At 50.4% G+C, this 19309-nt stretch overlaps 1 protein-coding gene across 1 annotated transcript; it reads left to right on the top strand.

Moving 5' to 3' along the window:
- The first annotated feature begins 6614 nt into the window (after positions 1–6614).
- Positions 6615–19023, top strand: MMP15 (matrix metallopeptidase 15). The gene is given in 11 exon segments (XM_089678915.1): positions 6615–6761; positions 10796–10944; positions 11057–11179; positions 12809–13113; positions 13724–13885; positions 14147–14349; positions 14583–14721; positions 16374–16524; positions 17519–17634; positions 18460–18837; positions 18840–19023. Coding segments are annotated over 11 exon segments (1881 nt in total). The 5' UTR covers positions 6615–6650; the 3' UTR covers positions 18884–19023.
- The last annotated feature ends 286 nt before the right edge of the window (positions 19024–19309 follow it).

Below are 19309 nucleotides of genomic sequence, written 5' to 3'. Positions count from 1 at the left end.
GAAAGAAGAACATTGTAACATGAAACAGTCTGCAAATGTAACAATCATCCAGAGCACTCTTCTCCCATATACACTATAGTGCCAAACATATTGGGCCCCCCCTCCAAATCATGTGATTCAGGTGCTCCAATCCCCTCCATGGCCACAGGTGTATAAAATCATCACCTAGGCATGCAGACTGCTTCTACAAACATTTGTGAAAGAATGGGTCGCTCTCAGGAGCTCAGTGACTCCAAGCGTGGTCCCGTGATAGGTTGTCACCTGTGCAATAAGTCCATCCGTGACATTTCCTGGCTACTAAATATTCCAACTGTTAGTGGGATTATAACAAAGTGGAAGCAACTGGGAACAGAAACTCAGCCACCGAGTGGTAGGCCACGTCACATGACAGAGCGGGGTCAGTGCATGCTGAAGCACACAGTGCGCAGAAGTCACCAACTGTCTGCAGAGTCAATAGCTAAAGACCTCCAAACTTCATGTGGCCTTCAGATTAGCACAACAACAGTGCATAGAGAGCTTCATGGAATGGGTTTCCATGGCCGAGCAGCTGCATCCAAGCCTTACATCACCAAGTGCAATGCAAAGTGTCGGATGCCGTGGTGTAAAGCACGCTGCCACTGGACTCTAAAGCAGTGGAGACATCTTCTCTGGAGTGACCAATCACGCTTCTCTGTCTGGCAATCTGATGGACGTGGCTGGGTTTGGCAGTTGCCAGGAGAATGGTACTTGCCCGCTCTCAGCACATATGTCCTTTTTTAATGGAACGCAAATGGCGGCCGCTCGGCGTCTAGGCCCAGATGCCGGGAGGCCGCACATTTGCGTTCAGCAGGCGTGAAGAGTTCACTTCTTCATTGTTCAGTGATTCATACATTTTGACTTAATGATATTAGTTTCAGTACATTTAAATTAGAAGTGACTCTCTATCTGTATATCTGTTACCAATCGCACAACAACTGGATCGCACTTATTGAGTATTTGTATTGGTATCGCTGAGTGCGGTTCTTGTTTCAGTTTGTTTTGTTTTATGGTTCACAATTTGGATTTTTTGGCACTCAGCGCAGTTAAATAATTTTCACACTCTACTATATTTTTTACTGAAACTTTGCGTATCTTAGACCTTTGCGGTAATATCGTGTGGCATAAAAAAATTTGAACTACCACTATTTTATTCTCTAGGGCGCCTGCTTTCAGAAAATATACACTGCTCAAAAAAATTAAAGGAACACTTTTTTAATCAGAGTATAGCATCAGGTCCATGAAACTCCTGGGATATTGATCTGGTCGGTGAAGTTGCAGAGGGGGTTGTTAATCAGTTTCAGCTGCTTTGGTGTTAATGAAATGAACAGGTGCACTAGTTGGGCAACAATGAGACGACCCCCAAAACAAGAATGGTTTTACAGGTGGAGGTCACTGACATTTTTTTCCCTACTCATCTTTTCTGACTGTTTTTCACTAGTTTTGCATTTGGCTAGGGTCAGTGTCACTACTGGTAGCATGAGGCCATACCTGGACCCTACAGAGGTTGCACAGGCAGTCCAACTCCTCCAGGATGGCACAGCAATACATGCCATTGCCAGAAGGTTTGCTGTGTCTCCCAGCACAGTCTCAAGAGCATGGAGGAGATTCCAGGAGACTGGCAGTTGCTCTAGGAGAGCTGGACAGGGCCGTAGAAGGTCCTTAACCCATCAGCAGGACCGGTATCTACTCCTTTGTGCAAGGAGGAACAGGATGAGCACTGCCAGAGCCCTACAAAATGACCTCCAGCAGGTCACTGGTGTCAAAGTCTCCGACCAAACAATCAGAAACAGACATCATGAAGGTGGCCTGAGGGCCCGTGTCCTCTAATGGGCCCTGTGCTCACTGCCCGGCACCATAGAGCTTGATTGGCATTTGCCATTGAACACTAGAATTGGCAGATCCGCCACTGGCACCCTGTGCTTTTCACAGATGAGAGCAGGTTCCCCCTGAACACATGTGACAGACGTGAAAGAGTCTGCAGAAGCCGTGGAGAACGTTCTGCTGCCTGTAACATCGTTCAGCATGACTGTTTTGGTGGTGGGTCAGTGATGGTTTGGGGAGGCATATCCATGGAGGGACACACAGACCTCTGCAGGCTAGACAATGGCACCCTGACTGCCATTAGGCATCGGGATGAAATCCTTGGACCCATTGTCAGACCCTACACTGGTGCAGGGGGTCCTAGGTTCCTCCTGGTGCACAACAATGCCTGGCCTCATGTGGGGAGAGTATGCAGGAAGTTCCTGGAGGATGAAGGAACTGATACCATTGAATGGCCCCCACACTCGCCTGACCTAAATCCAATAGAACACCTCTGGGATGTCATGTTTCGGTCCATCCAACACCACCAGGTTGCACCTCAGACTGTCCAGGAGCTCAGTGATGCCCTGGTCCAGATCTGGGAGGAAATCCACCAGGACACCATCCGTCGTCTCATTAGGAGCCTCCCCCGACGTTGTCAGGCATACATACAAGCACATGGGGGCCATACAAACTACTGAGGACCATTCTGAGTTGCTGCAATGAAATTTCAGCAAAATGGAGAAGACTGTTGCATGATTTTTCACTTCGATTTTCTGGGTGTCTTTGAATTCAGTCCTCTGTAGGTCGATCATTTTCATTTCCGCCAAACAATGGGGCGTCCTTACATTCCTAACACATTACCCCGTCCATATCAGTATAGAGATCCAGGAGAAGATTCTTCCCCATGGAGATCTGATGTGTTTTCAAAGTGTTCCTTTCATTTTTTTTATTATTTAAATATTTATTGATTTTTCACGTTATTACAAATATCCATCAAAAAAAACAAAACACATATAAATATCTATAACATTTCTACATTTCCCCCTCAAAAAACTATTTTCTTTCCCGGCCCCCCCCGCCCTTTCCCAAACCCCCCCCCCCCCCTCCTCCCCTTTGCATTCTCTCTCCCACTCTGTTCTCTCAAAGCCTGATGACTTTAGCTATCGTCCTGGTTTATACCTTTCTATATTTCTCTTTCAATCCAGATTTTTCCCATTCTTCCCATCTCTTTTAATATACCCCCATCCTGTCTTCCTGCATATGGTTAAGTTTTTCCATTCTACCAATCTGGTTTACTCTATTGACCCAATCTTCCTCCTTCGGCACCTCTGTTTTCTGCCAAAACTTGGGTATCAAACCCTTTGCAGCGTTTAGATCAGGGGTGGGCAAACTTCTTGACTTGAGGGCCGCAATGGGTTCATATATTGGACCCGGGGGCCGGACCAAGAGTAGATGAATGATGTGTATGTGTCATCCATAGTAAGTATAGTAATATTCCCCCATAGTAAGCATAGTAATTAATCCCCCATATAGTAATTTATCCCCCATATAGTAATTCATCCCCCATATAGTAATTCATCCCCCATAGTAATTCATCCCCCCTATAGTAATTCGTCCCCCATAGTAATTCATCCCCCATAGTAATTCATCCCCCATATAGTAATTCATCTCCCATAGTAATTCATCCCCCATAGTAATTCATCCCCCATATAGTAATTCATCCCCCCTATAGTAATTCATTCCCCATATTAATTCATCCCCCCTATAGTAATTCATTCCCCATATTAATTCATCCCCCATATTAAGTCCCCAAGTCCCCCCTGTGTCAATTCACTTACCTTTGCTGCGTGCGTTCCTCTTGCCGTGTTCCCGCGCCGTTCCGGTGTAGCATGAAAATCTGTCTCCTATGAGGATCTGTCCCCCTCGACGTATCTGCGCATGTGCCAGTTTCAGGCATTAGCAGCCGATCGGCGATCTCCGGCACATGCGCAGATACGTCGAGGGGGACAGATCCTCATAGGAGACAGATTTTCATGCTACACCGGTCTTCAGGGCGGACTGTGAGAGGAGCCTAGCTCCCTTCACGTTCTTCACGCTGCCCCGCCTACACAGATCCTGACAGCCATCCTGACAGTATCACGCTCCGCGGGCCGGATTAAAAGGTCCGCCGGGCCGTAGTTTGCCCATTGCTGGTTTAGATAGTACCATACGCCTGATTCTTTGTATTTATTTACTGATGTCTCGACATTGTGTAAGAGGCAAATCGTTGGGTCTAACCCTATGTCATTTCCAGTTTTCATTTTTTTGAGCAGTGTATGTTTTTTTTTTTTTTTGAGGGGGTTGGGGGGGGGGGGGGGGGGCTGAGGGGGGGTCATGTAATCTTCAGTCTTAATTGATTTTTTAAGAAGGTTTGCAAGTAATGCAAAAACGGCTCTAGGACAGGAAGTGTAGGGAAATCTCACATTTGGCACAAAACAAAAAAAAACTGTCAGGGGTTATAACCCTCACTTATCCTATCTAAAAAAAAAAAAAAGTTTAGCCTATATTTTTACTTTCAAGTATGGAGAGTGGGAACAGCCAATAGGCATCCAGCATTTTCCGGAGAGCTCAGCGGTGTCAGGCTGTATTTGTCTCGGGAAAACAGAACATTCTTCAGCTTTAGTGAGAGGTGAGTGACTGCTGCCTGACCTCAGAGTCCGTCTCCCAGAACAGACCAATGACCGTGATCTTTGCCAGTCTCCTGCAACATTCTCAGTCTCTGACCATCCCCTGTAGTATGTCCGCAGTCTTGGATCGTCTCCTGTAGTATGTCCGCAGTCTCGGATCGTCTCCTGTAGTATGTCCGCAGTCTCGGATCGTCTCCTGTACTATGTCCGCAGTCTCGGATCGTCTCCTGTACTATGTCCGCAGTCTCTGATCGTCTCCTGTAGTATGTCCGCAGTCTCTGATCGTCTCCTGTAGTATGTCCGCAGTCTCTGATCGTCTCCTGTAGTATGTCCGCAGTCTCTGATCGTCTCCTGTAGTATGTCCGCAGTCTCGGATCGTCTCCTGTAGTATGTCCGCAGTCTCTGATCGTCTCCTGTAATATGTCCGCAGTCTCTGAACGTCTCCTGTAGTATGTCCGCAGTCTCGGATCGTCTCCTGTAGTATGTCCGCAGTCTCGGATCGTCTCCTGTAGTATGTCCGCAGTCTCTGACCGTCTCCTGTAGTATTTCCATAGTCTCTGACAGTCTCCTGTAGTATGTCCGCAGTCTCTGATCGTCTCCTGTAGTATGTCCGCAGTCTCTGACCGTCTCGTGTAGTATTTCCATAGTCTCTGACAGTCTCCTGTAGTATGTCCGCAGTCTCTGACCGTCTCCTGTAGTATGTCCGCAGTCTCTGATCGTCTCCTGTACACTGTACAGTTTTGGCCCTTTGGTGTAGGTATGGGCTTCACTTGACATCATGTAGTAGGGATCAGACAAGGATCGTAAAATCTATGGGGCCCCCTTCCAAGATTGGACATGGATCTGCTGGTCTATGGGGCCCCCTTCCCATGATTGGACATGAATCGCTGGTCTATGGGGCTCCCTCCCAGGATCGGACATGGATCGCTGGTCTATGGGGTCCCCTCCCAGGATCGGACATGGATCGCTGGTCTATAGGGTCCCCTCCCATGATAGGACATAGATCGCTAGTCTATGGGGCCCCCTCCCAGGATCGGACATGGATCATTGATCAATCGGGCACCCTCCCAGGATCGGACACGGATCGCTGGTCTATGGGGCCCCCTCCCAGGATCGGAAATGGATCGCTGGTCTATGGGGCCCCCTCCCAAGATCGGACATGGATCATTGATCAATCGGGCACCCTCCCAGGATCGGACACGGATCGCTGGTCTATGGGGCCCCCTCCCAGGATCGGAAATGGATCGCTGGTCTAGGGGGCCCCCTCCCAGGATCGGAAATGGATCGCTGGTCTAGGGGGCCCCCTCCCAGGATCGGACATGGATAGCTGGTCTATGGGGCCCCTTCTCAGGATTGGACGCGGATCGCTGGTCTATGGGGCCCCCTCCCAGGATCAGACATGGATCACTGGCAGGGGCGGACTGACAACTCATGGGGCCCCCGGGCAATAGGAAATCATGGGGCCCGTGTCCTCACCCACACTCAAACCACACCCAAAAAAGCCTATGAAAGGTACCAGGGGCATCTCATGGGGCCCCCTACTGACCCCGGGCCCTTTGTCAGTGCCCGAGTGGCTAAATGGTCGCTGGTCTATGGGGACCCCTCCCAGGATCAGACACGGATCGCTGGTCTATGGGGACATGTCGGGATCTGATGTGAATCGCTCCTCTATGGGTCCCCAGGGATTCGGCAGTGAAAGGGGGTATGTCGCTCAGATTGTCCAGCAGGTGGCAGACTATACACACTCTGCAGATACTGGACCCAGGAGCTGACACTCTACCCAGGGTAGCTAAACAGGACAGAAGAGGGAGGGGCAGTGACATGCCACCATTAACCCTTTCCCTGCTGGGGGCGGCACTGGGCGGAACAGGGGAGGTGTTGTCCTACTGTGGGCGTTGCCGGATAGGCTCTCCTAATGGTGGGATTCGGTGGCCGGACCCCTGAGGGTTGCAGCCCCTTGGGGATGGGGGGGATCCTGGTGTCCGGGGTGGTTCTGTTCACCTCGATCCGGAGCCGGAGGTTGTCAGACGCTCCCTGGCAGTGCCCGTCCAGGGGCGAAGTGGGCGGGGTGTGGGTGGGGCCTGGAGACCCGGCCGCGGATGGGGCGGTCAGGGAGCGTCTGACAATCCGAGAGAAGAAAACAAAAGGGAGAGAAGCCGGAGAATGGCGGCCCGCGGAGGGGGAGGGGGAGTCCTGCTGGTCTGCAGCCTGGCCGTCCTGTGCTGGGAGGGGAGCCGGGGGAGCGAGGCCGGGGGGGACCGGGACAAGGCCGAGGTATGTACACTCCCACCTCCGGGTGTGTCACCCCATTCTGTATCCCCCACACCTCAGGGTGTGTCACCCCATTCTATGTCCCCCCCACACCTCAGGGTGTCACCCCATTCTATGTCCCCCCCACACCTCAGGGTGTCACCCCAGTCTATGACCCCCCTACCTTCGGGTGTGTCACCCCATTCTATGTCCCCCCCCTCCACCTCTGGGTGTGTCACCCCATTCTATGTCCCCCCTCCACCTCTGGGTGTGTCACCCCATTCTATGTCCCCCCCCACACCTCTGGGTGTCACCCCATTCTATGTCCCCCCCACACCTCAGGGTGTCACCCCATTCTATGACCCCCCACCTCTGGGTGTGTCACCCTATTCTATGTCCCCCCCCCACCTCTGGGTGTGTCACCCCATTCTATGTCCCCCCCCCCCCACCTCTGGGTGTGTCACCCCATTCTATCTCACCTCTCCAGTCTCCTGCATGCTTGTCCCCCCCCCCTTCACTTCATCACCCCTCTGTCATCTCTGTACCCCACTTCACCCTCCGCCCTTCTTCTGCTCCTCCATGGCGTTGTCACCTTCACCCCAGTATATCCATTCGCTCTTCTGTTGGATCGGACTACACAGCCGCCTTTACTCCCCATCAATGAGTCTTGGCCACCCATCACCCTGTCGCTGGTTTTCCTTCCTTGGACCACTGGAGCCCGGGATCATCCCACAAGAGATGCAGTTTTGGAACCATTACAAGCTGGTCCTTGTCAAAGCTGCTCAAACCCTTACCAATTTTTCTGCTTTCAACTTCAGGGACAACATGTTCACCTGCTGCCTAATATATCCCACCCACTTTCAGATGCCATGGTAACAAGAGAATCATTGTTCTTCACTTTACCTGTCAGAGTTATGGCTGATCAGTGTGTACAGACCAGACCCTGAGATCCCACCTCTGTGACCCCCAACAAGAGAGGAAACCAGTCCTGACACCTGGTACCCCCAACAAGAGAGGAAACCAGTCCTGACACCAGGGACCCCCAACAAGAGAAGAAACCAGTCCTGACACCGGGGACCCCCCAGAGGAGAGGAAACCAGTCCTGACACTGGCAACCCCCTACAAGAGAAGAAACCAGTTCTAGCCTCGGAGACCCTCAACAAAAGAGGAAACCAGTCCTGACACTGGGGACCCCCCAGAGGAGAGGAAACCAGTCCTGACACTGGGGACCCCCCAGAGGAGAGGAAACCAGTCCTGACACTGGGGACCCCCCAGAGGAGAGGAAACCAGTCCTGACACTGGGGACCCCCCAGAGGAGAGGAAACCAGTCCTGACACTGGGGACCCCCCAGAGGAGAGGAAACCAGTCCTGACACTGGGGACCGCCCAGAGGAGAGGAAACCAGTCCTGACACTGGGGACCCCCCCACAGGAGAGGAAACCAGTCCTGACACAGAGGACCCTCAACAGGAGAGGAAACCAGTCCTGACACCAATGACTCCCCAGTAAGGCACCAAGACCCAGAGAACCTCCACAGTGATGTGTCTCTTGGGGTGACCGGTCCTGTGTAAGGAGTCCTACCTGCTTCCCAGCACAGCCTTGAGCTTCCCTACTGCCATGACAGAAATTCGTCAAAACTGGTCTGATCACTCTGATCCATCCACAGAAGGGTTAATATGTCCAAGTGCTGGTTTCTGTGTCCTTGACTGGTTAATAATTACTGATCAAACAACATCAGTATCGGTTGGGGGGGGGGGGGGTCATCTTTGTCCTATAGAGTCATAGAGGTTACCCACCCCATTTATTGATTGTATAGATCGATATTTATGCCAAAAAATGTTTAATATCTGATCACTCCCTAACACTGTAGAAGCTCTGCTCCATCATCAACCACTCCTTCTGTATAATAATACTTCCTAAGGTTAGTTCTGAACTTCCCTCATGATAGTCTGAGGTCCTATTCCCATGTTCTTCATGTCAGTTGTCCCCACCCCCGGAACCCCCTGAACCTTCACTAGGGACCACTCTATATAATAATCTACATAGAGGAATCAGGACCTCATTGCTACTGCTAGTGACCCCTCTAGTGATGTAAAGATCTATATAGAGGAATCAGGACCTCCTTCCTCCTCCTGATGACCCCTCTAGTGATACAGAGATCTATATAGAGGAATCAGGACCTCCTTCCTCCTGGTGGAGATCCCTCTAGTGATACAAAGATCTATATGGAGGAATCAGGACCTCCTTCCTCCTGCTGGAGATCCCTCTAGTGATACAAAGATCTATATGGAGGAATCAGGACCTCCTTCCTCCTGCTGGTGATCCCTCTAGTGATATAAAGATCTATATGGAGGAATCAGGACCTCCTTCCTCCTGCTGGAGATCCCTCTAGTGATATAAAGATCTATATGGAGGAATCAGGACCTCCTTCCTCCTGGTGGTGATCCCTCTAGTGATATAAAGATCTATATAAAGGAATCGGGACCTCCTTCCTCCTGGTGGTGATCCCTCTAGTGATATAAAGATCTATATGGAGGAATCGGGACCTCCTTCCTCCTGGTGGTGATCCCTCTAGTGATATAAAGATCTATATGGAGGAATCGGGACCTCCTTCCTCCTGGTGGTGATCCCTCTAGTGATATAAAGATCTATATGGAGGAATCAGGACCTCCTTCCTTGTGCTGGTGATCCCTCTAGTGATATAAAGATCTATATGGAGGAATCAGGACCTCCTTCCTTGTGCTGGTGATCCCTCTAGTGATACAGAGATCTATATGGAGGAATCAGGACCTCCTTCCTCCTGGTGGAGATCCCTCTAGTGATATAAAGATCTATATAGAGGAATCAGGACCTCCTTCCTCCTGCTGGAGATCCCTCTAGTGATACAAAGATCTATATGGAGGAATCAGGACCTCCTTCCTCCTGCTGGTGATCCCTCTAGTGATACAAAGATCTATATGGAGGAATCAGGACCTCCTTCCTCCTGCTGGTGATCCCTCTAGTGATATAAAGATCTATATGGAGGAATCAGGACCTCCTTCCTCCTGCTGGTGATCCCTCTAGTGATATAAAGATCTATATGGAGGAATCAGGACCTCCTTCCTCCTGCTGGAGATCCCTCTAGTGATATAAAGATCTATATGGAGGAATCAGGACCTCCTTCCTCCTGGTGGTGATCCCTCTAGTGATATAAAGATCTATATGGAGGAATCAGGACCTCCTTCCTCCTGCTGGAGATCCCTCTAGTGATATAAAGATCTATATGGAGGAATCAGGACCTCCTTCCTCCTGGTGGTGATCCCTCTAGTGATATAAAGATCTATATGGAGGAATCAGGACCTCCTTCCTCCTGCTGGTGATCCCTCTAGTGATATAAAGATCTATATGGAGGAATCAGGACCTCCTTCCTTGTGCTGGTGATCCCTCTAGTGATACAGAGATCTATATGGAGGAATCAGGACCTCCTTCCTCCTGGTGGAGATCCCTCTAGTGATACAAAGATCTATATGGAGGAATCAGGACCTCCTTCCTCCTGGTGGAGATCCCTCTAGTGATATAAAGATCTATATAGAGGAATCAGGACCTCCTTTCTCCTGGTGGAGATCCCTCTAGTGATATAAAGATCTTTATAGAGGAATCAGGACCTCCTTCCTCCTGCTGGTGATCCCTTTAGTGATATAAGGATCTATATATAGTAATCAGGACTTCCAGCTCGGTGCCCTAATATTGATGCACCCCATAATGCATGCCACTATTCACCTTGTGCATGCTACCTGCTGGTAGGTCTCCTTGGATCACTTTTCCCATCTCCCCACTTTTTGTTGTATTTTAGGAAATAAATACATCTGTAAATCAGAGAATTCAGACTGTAATTGGAATAATGACGATAAATTGAGACTGTCATCGGAGACTCCATAAGTCGTCTGTCTGTGATCTCCGCTGATTGGATGATGTTAGGTGGTTGGTTCCAGGCAAATGGTGCCCAAAGAACTTCCTAAATATAAATATGTAGCTGTAGGAATTTTGTTCCAGTCCATCATAATGTTGGTTTCTCTTGCAGTCCTGGCTCCGCCTCTATGGGTACCTCCCACAGACCAGCCGTCAGATGTCCACCTTGCGCTCCGCACAGATTCTTTCCTCCGCTATTTCTCAGATGCAGCAATTTTATGGGATTCCGGTCACAGGGGAACTAGACAAAGCCACCACAGAGTAAGAGCCACTTAGATTATCAGGGCTATTTGGGTGGGCTGGGGAAGGGGTCTTAGGCTCTTCTCACTATGCAGTGATCCTCCATCCAACTAACTGACTTTCTCAATGACAGGTGGATGCAGAGGCCACGCTGCGGTGTCCCGGATCAGTACGGTAGTAGAGCCAAATCGAACATGCGTCGGAAACGGTACGCTCACACAGGGCGCAAGTGGAGCCAACAGCATCTGACATACAGGTGAGTGTGTTCATCTTTGGTGTGCAGGGAGCCCATGTACTAGCAGGATCCTGCTGACATAAGTGATGACCTTCTGACATCTGGAGATATAAACTAATCTGCAGGGTAAAAACTCTTCATTCCGAGTGGGGGGGATCTGTTATGTGCCTGTAGCCCAACATCACCATTCAGTTTTTACTTTGCTTGGGATGTGTGTGTATAAGAGGTTCTATAGCTCCTCTGTAATAGGAACACCAAAGAGTAATTTCATCATACCCTCTGGTGGATCATTACAGGGTAGAGAAGAAGGTCATTAGAAGAGAAGGGGAGGCCCTCCAGAAGATCATGGGAGTTCTTTATAGGATGAGGAGGGACCTCCCAAAGATCCTTCTAGGATGAGGGGGGATGCTGCCAGAGATCCATATATGATGAGGGGAGACCCTCCAGAAGATTATAACAGGATGAGGGGAGACACTGCAGACGATCATTATATGATGAGGAGAGATCCTTCGGGGGATCAATATAGGATGAGAAGGAGATGATCATTAAAGGATAGAGAGTGAACCTTTTAGAAGGGCATCATCGGGTGAGGTGAGACCTTCCTTGGTATCATTATAGGATGAGGGGGGATGCTGCCGGAGATCCATATATGATGAGGGGAGACCCTCCAGGAGATTATAATAGGATGAGTGGAGACCCTATGGACGATCATTATATGATGAGGAGAGATCCTTCGGGGGATCAATATAGGATGAGGGGGGACCCTTCAGGAGATTGTCACAGGATGGGGAGATGATCAGGGTGATCATTAAAGGATAGAGAGTGACCCTTTTAGAAGGGCATCATCGGGTGAGGTGAGACCTTCCTTGGTATCATTATAGGATGAGTTGAGACCATTATGAAGGGGACACATCCATGAGATCAGTATAGGATAAGGAAGAGACTCTCTGGGAGATTGCCCCAATGATCTGCCCCTCGTCTTATGACAATCATTACAGGATGGAGTGGAAGACCCTTTTAGTTTCTCTTTATAGGATGAGGGGAGACCCTCGGGCGGGATAATTAGAGGATGAGGCTGGACACTCCGAGGGATCATTATACGTTAAGGGGAGATCTTTGAAGAAAAGGGAAAAAAAGATGAATTAGTACATGATGGGAGATATTCTGTAATGCTGACAGATGGGTCTATGAGAACCTGAGGATGGTCACTGCTCTCCTTCCTCTATGGAGGATGACATCACCACTCCATCCAATAATTGGGGAACTCTGACAATGCTGATCATGTTCACTTCTCTGACATTGGGTGAAACTAAATTTGAATCTTTTTCTTCCACATATCACAGAATATGCCATAGTCTCCATTCTCGCCACTATCACCATTCCCAACCCATCAGCACAGTTCAGCTTGGTGAATGCAGCATATGTACAGAACCACCCTCCTGGCCCATCTGCAACATTCCGGCCCTCCCTGTCCCCTGTGGACATTTGCCCTCCTCTCCCATCCCTTTCCTCTCATGTCCTCTCCAGTGTTCTCTCTCCAATCTCCTCCATGGTTGTCCTCCCTTTTCCAGGTAGTGATGTAGGTTAGAGATGAGCTCCTCCCAAAATGTATTAGTTTCTGATAATTTACCATAATTTCTCTTTCCACAGCATCCAAAATTACTCCGACAAGCTGGGTGTGTACAACTCTGTGGATGCCATACGGAAGGCCTTTGCTGTGTGGTCCAGTGCTACTTCCCTAACCTTCAAGGAAATTCCCTACGAGTCCCTGCGACAGCACCAGGCCACCGCCGACATTGTCATCCTTTTTGCCTCCAGCTTCCATGGTGACAGCTCCCCCTTTGACGGCCCTGGTGGCTTTCTAGCACATGCCTACTTTCCGGGTCCAGGGATGGGTGGTGACGCCCATTTTGACTCTGAAGAACCGTGGACAGTGAACAATGCAGACATAATGGGTGAGGAAATCTTTTTTTTTTTTTTTTTCTTTCATTTATAGCTTGGCAACATGTACTGCGGTGCTGTGCAATAAATATAAAGGGGTGGCATGTACAGATTTCCAGTATAAAAGATGACAGGGAGAAGAGGTCCAGGCCTAGTCGGATCGCAACCTGACAGCACCCAACCCCAATGTCACAGTGGGTGCAGCTATTACAGAGGCGGCCGTTGGGTGGGGCTGTCTCAGGGGCGGCCGTTGGGTGGGGCTGTCTCAGGGGCGGCCGTTGGGTGGGGCTGTCTCAGGGGCGGCCGTTGGGTGGGGCTGTCTCAGGGGCGGCCGTTGGGTGGGGCTGTGCTAGATGCAGTGGGTGGAGCTATGTCAGAAGCAGCAGTGGGTGGGCTTATTCTGGAAGCAATGGGTGGAGCTATGTCAGGCAAAATGGTTGGGGCTATCCTTGAGGCTGTGGATGGGGTTATTTCAGATGGAGCAGTGGGTGGGGCTGTCCCTAAATCTTGGAGTAGAGGGCCTGCTCTGACTGGCTGTCTGTCCATCAGCAGGATGTAGTATTTTGGATTCCCAACCCCCACCCCTGGTCTGTGTATTATAATAGCCAATGTCGTCCTTGGCAGGGAATCACCTTTTCCTGGTGGCTGTTCATGAGCTCGGACACTCGCTGGGCCTAGAGCACTCTAATAACCCCAGCGCCATCATGGCTCCCTTCTACCAGTGGATGGACACCGACAACTTCCAGCTGCCCGATGACGACAGACGAGGAATTCAGCAGCTCTATGGTAAGACCTGATTGGCTGAGTCTTCTGCCCTGCCTTCCCCTCCCCCATCCTCACAGAAATTTTAGAATTTTGTTTTATAGAAATTATCTTTTTTTCAGTAATACATAGCAACCCAGTGACCACACCAATCGCCTACCAGCACCTGTTGTTATGGCACATCATGAGCCCAATAGAGTGATGAATTGTACCATGATGGTTCTGCTCACCTCTCCATGCTCCTCTCTCTGAATGAAAGTAACTGGACTTTTTCTTTTTTCCCAGGGAGTACGGACAATGAGGCCCCCAGCACCCTGTCTCCTGTCCCCACCCCAAGGAACCCTGACCAAAGAACACCAAGACTGCCTCCAGGAGGCCGACCAGATAGGCCAGGAACCCCATCCCCCCCGGAGCGCTATGGGCCCGACATTTGCCAGGGCAACTTTGACGCGGTGACGGTCCTGCGCGGAGAGATGTTTGTGTTCAAGGTGAGCACTGATAATAGTTATGACCTCCTCCCCCGCCAACTGACAGATGAGTCCATCTCCCATAGCAACAGCATTCCAGCCATCGTCTTCCCTGAGGGTTGGACAGAAGAAGACGACTTCTGGTTGGTTGCTCTGGATGACAGATGGTTTTCTTCCCTCCAGTTGTCACTTGAGTGGTGTTGTGCCTCTGAGTCGCCGTTTGCGGCTCATCACATCTCGGTTTCCATCGGCAGGGCACCTGGTTCTGGAGGGTACGACATAACCGTGTCTTGGATAACTACCCCATGCCGATCGGACACTTCTGGAGGGGGCTGCCGGGTAACATCAGTGCTGTCTATGAGAGACACGATGGAAAATTTGTTTTCTTTAAAGGTGAGCAATGACGGCCCCGCCGTCCACCTGAAAACAAGACGCTGCTGACCTCTGACCCCTGACAGCTGCTAACCTCAGGACACTGCTGACCCCTTAAAGTGGTATTAAATACAGAAACAAAAAGGTAATATATTGCAGCTTACCGATCATTAGATGTGGTGGCTGCATTAGTTGTCTTTTTTTAGGCTTTCTTCTCTCTGTTTTCACCTGGTGATTTGGCCAGTAACACATCTCATGTATTAGAGTGTCTCCACTTTGGACGAAGGGGCACAACAGACAGCAGCATTGTCAGTCTGGGGACGGTTGGGGGGGGTGTTACTGTATTTAAAATTTCAAATAAGAATAACACTAACAAAATAAAGCCAAGTACCAGCTCACACTTTATAATCCGTTTCAATAAACATTAATTTTCCTTTTGTGATAAAGGTTTTACAGGAATAAAAGGTGACTATTTTCAGCCCCTCTGCCACTGTTAGTGCTCTCATTTGTGTAACTGATACATTCTGCTGGAGAGCTTGTGCTTTTGAAAAACAAACTTGCTGGCCAGATCACCAGATAAAAACAGAAGCCTAAAAAAGAAAAATTAATGCAACAATCACATATAAGAATTAGTAAGATGAAATATAATAAATGTTTGCTTTTGGGTTTAATACAGCTGTAATGCTTCTGACCTCTGACCCAAGGACTCTGATCGTGCCCACCTCCAGTCCCAGAATGCTGCTAACTTCAGGACCCTGCTGAACCCAGGATACTGCTGACCTCGGGACACTACTAACCTCTGACCTGTGACTCAGAATGCTGCTGACCTCCGAATGCTTCTGACCCCTGCAGACTGCCTCTGATGTGGAGGTCCGGGAGGCTGCCAAATGTTTCTGTGACCCCCGACATGCCGATGACAGGTTTAGTGGGATGCTAGTGATTTACACAGTCTGTCCACAGTAAAGGCATCATATGGAAAAGTCTGTCACCAGATCTGCTTCATTTCTGCTGATTAATTCATACGGTTTTGTAACTTATCAAAGCCATAATCATTTACTTCCATCACTGGAACCTGACCTTTTTGTTCTTGTCGGATATGTCACCTTCACACAAGCAATCCATCTGTATGCAGATAAATGGGAGGGGGGCTCGCCCCATCCCACCACCTTCTGTACTGATATAAATGGATGGGGTTCTCACTCTCCTCCTTTTTTCTCCCTTTCTCCCCCCCTTCTCTCTCCTCCCCCCCTCTTCTCTCTCCTCCCCCCCTTCTCTCTCCTCCCCCCTCCTTTCTCCCCCCCCTTTCTCCCCCCCTCTCTCCCCACCCCCCTTCTCTCTCTCTCCCTCTCCCTCTTTCTCCCCCACCTCTCTCCTCCCCCCATTCCCCCCGCCTCTCTCTATCCCCCCTCTCTCCCCCCACCCCCCCTCTCTCTCCCCCTCCCTTTCTCCCCCCCTCTCTCTCCCCCCCCCTCCCCCTCCCTCCCTCCCTTTCTCTCTCTCCCTCCCTTTCTCTCTCTCCCCCGCCCCTTTCTCTCTCCCCCGACCCTTTCCCCCCCTCTCTCTCTCCCTCTTTCTCTCTCCCCCCTCTCTCTCTCTCCTCCCCCCTTTCTCGCTCTCTCCTCCCCTCTTTGACACTTGCCATTTGGTTGATTTGTATAATTATTGATTTTCAGGTGACAAATATTGGTTATTCCGGGAGGCCCATCTTGAGAGCGGATACCCCCAGCCTCTAACCAGCTTCGGGTATGGGATTCCCTATGACCGGATTGATACAGCGATTTGGTGGGAACCAACCGGACACACTTACTTCTTTCGCGGCGACAGGTAAGAGTCTGGTTATGTGACTAAGCGCCCGCTATGACAGGACTGTTCACACAGTACATGCAGGACACCAGAATGCAGATAATATCTGGATATGATGTGGTGTTAGGCCATTATTGGGCACACATTGTTACAGCAGCTGGCTGACACGCGGCCTTGTTGGGGCTCGCAGGAACTGTGTTGACTCTCAGAATCTCAGGGTTGTGGATGAGTGCTTCTGGGGAAATCAGCTGTGTGACGGACGCAGGCAGATACAGCGGGATGTTTAGATAAATAAGTCTAAAAACAGGAAAAGTTTAAGAATAGTGGAGGCCGAGTAGAGGACAGGAAGGTCTCCCCTCCCCCACCAATTATTCCTGGGTCACAAACCGACAGGAAATTGTATGGAATCATATAGAGTGATATATTCCTGACTGCCGTCACTCCCCCATTTACTATTAACTGTGTATCGCCAACGCATTCTGCAGCAATGTGCAAAGACCGCTCATATGACTTGACTGTGTGGGAGGAAACAGTTCTGGTGGGAAGTGAATAGAGGACCCTAGTGCTGCAAGGCTACAGTTCTAACCACTTTGCCAACATGCTGCCCTGCACTCTCCTTTCTGCTCCCCATTCAACAGTTCCTGTGCTAGCTCCATCCTCCTCTGGTCCCTATGACAGCTCCACCCCCCAGTCCCTGCTTCTGCCCCTTTCTGGTCCCTGCTCCCCCTCTTTTCCCTCTCTGGTCCCTGCATGCTCCCCTCTCCTCTTGTCTGTGCTTGCTGTCTTCCTCATCTCCGATCCCTGCTTGCCTCCCCCCCCCTTCTCCAGTCCCTTCTTGCCCTCCCGCTCATCTCTGGTCCCTTCTTGCTCCCCCTCCCGTCCCACTCTGGTTCCTGCTTGCTCCCTCCCTATGGTCCCTGCTGTACTCCCCCCCCCCCCCCCCCCCCACACCTCACCCTTTGGTCCCTGTTGTGCTTTGTCCAGCTCTCTCTAATCCTGCATACTCTCTGTCCAGCTACTGGCGCTTCAATGAGGACAGCCGCTCGGTTGATCCAGGTTACCCCAAATCCATTAAAGTTTGGGCCGGTATCCCAGACACTCCGAAAGGCGCCTTCCTGAGCTCCGATACATGTGAGTATAGACTGGGCCCCTCCATTAGAGCTTTATGTATGGTGTCTGCTGGGGGGGCACTCTGCAATGAGACTTTACAATGCAATTATTTTACAAATGCCAAGTTCCCAGAGTTTTGGGGGTAAAGGGGGAGGGGAATTATAGAAGAGGCTAGAACGAGGGAGAGTGTAAAGAGGGTGTAGACTGGGGCAAGCACAATGAAAGGCAGAAGAGAGTGGAGAGAGAGAGGTGGTAGAACATTGGAAGGTATGGAGGGGGCACATGGTGCCATTGGGTATGGAGGGATCACAGAGTGCGGTTGGGTATGGAGGGGGCACAGGGTGCCATTGGGTATGGAGGGATCACAGAGTGAGGTTGGGTATGGAGGGGGCGCAAAACAAGTGTGGGTGGAGGAGGAAGTGAGGAAAGCATGGAGGTTGGGGATGACTCTGCTCTCACAGACAGTAGCATTACCCTTCTCCTCTGCAGAGTCCACCATTAATGATTAATTCTCCTTTCTATTAATGGCGGAGTCGGCTTGATCATCTCTATCATTGTCTGGAGGGCCCTTGAGGGAGGACATTGAAGAGGGGAAGGAAAGGAGGACAGTGAAAGGAGTGATGAGAGGACATTGGGGGGGGAATGGAGCATAAGGGGGTGATCAGATAGAACAGTGAAGGGGTGAGATAGAAGGGCAGAGTCTCTCCAGCAGTGGTTGAGGTCTTCCAATGCCTCGTGCAGCTCTCCAGAGTTAAAGAAGGTCTCTGCCTCCAGTGTAATGAAGCAGAATACGGTGAAGCTGAGCGGTGACGACTGATTGGATAACAAACTGTTTCTCTGTTTCAGCTTACACCTACTTCTATAAAGGAGCCAAATACTGGAAGTTTGACAATCAGCGTCTGAAGACCGAGCCGGGGTACCCCAAGTCTATCCTGCGAGACTTCATGGGGTGTCAGGAGGAAGTGCACAAGGACCCGGAGACTGCCCCTCAGTGGCCTGACCTGGACCGAACTCCATTTAACCCAGATGGTGAACCTGATGAGGTTGATGATGGCGGGGAGCCCGGGGGCGGGGAGGACACTGGACGAGATGTAGATGTCGTCGTCCACATTGACGAGTACACTCGTGCTGTCAGCGTTGCCATGGTAATCGTGCCGTTACTACTGGTGCTGTGCATCCTGGGACTTATCTATGTCATTGTGCAGATGCACAGGAAGGGTCCTCCAGGGCACTGCGATACTGTAAGCGTTCCCTCCAGGAATGGGTATGACCCGCCCCCACTAACTTCTTTATTTTCCTTTATCAAACTGTTTTTTGTGGTGCTAACCCAGGGAATTGTGGGAGCGGAGCGCCCCCCCCTCCACTCCGAGGGAAGATATGAAGGAATATTGCATCCTCTGACACATAATGCCAAAACCTCTGACCTGCTTGTGCCCCATGTGGAGGCTGCGCCCCCTGCTGGCCGCTATGAAAGTTGCCGGGCTGTGCACGCCACCTTGTGGCAGCTCTGTGAATTGCACTTGATGGTGGATGGTACACTAATTGCACTCTCTGCCCCGATTCTGCATCCTGAGCACTGTGAGGACAGAAAAAGAATGTTCCTAGAAATCTGCATTTTGCACTGAAAAAAAAAAAAACCCTGACGTGGCAGCCGGACAGAAACCAGAAACACACTGACCTCAGTTGCTGCCCTTCC

The sequence above is a fragment of the Staurois parvus genome, unplaced genomic scaffold (genome assembly GCF_062004578.1).
Source record: "Staurois parvus isolate SC_StPar_1 unplaced genomic scaffold, SC_StPar_1.0 ptg000211l, whole genome shotgun sequence".
Taxonomy (NCBI): Eukaryota; Metazoa; Chordata; class Amphibia; order Anura; family Ranidae; genus Staurois; species Staurois parvus.
The sequence above is the reverse complement of the archived record's forward strand: the minus strand, read 5'-3'. Positions and strand labels throughout refer to the sequence as shown.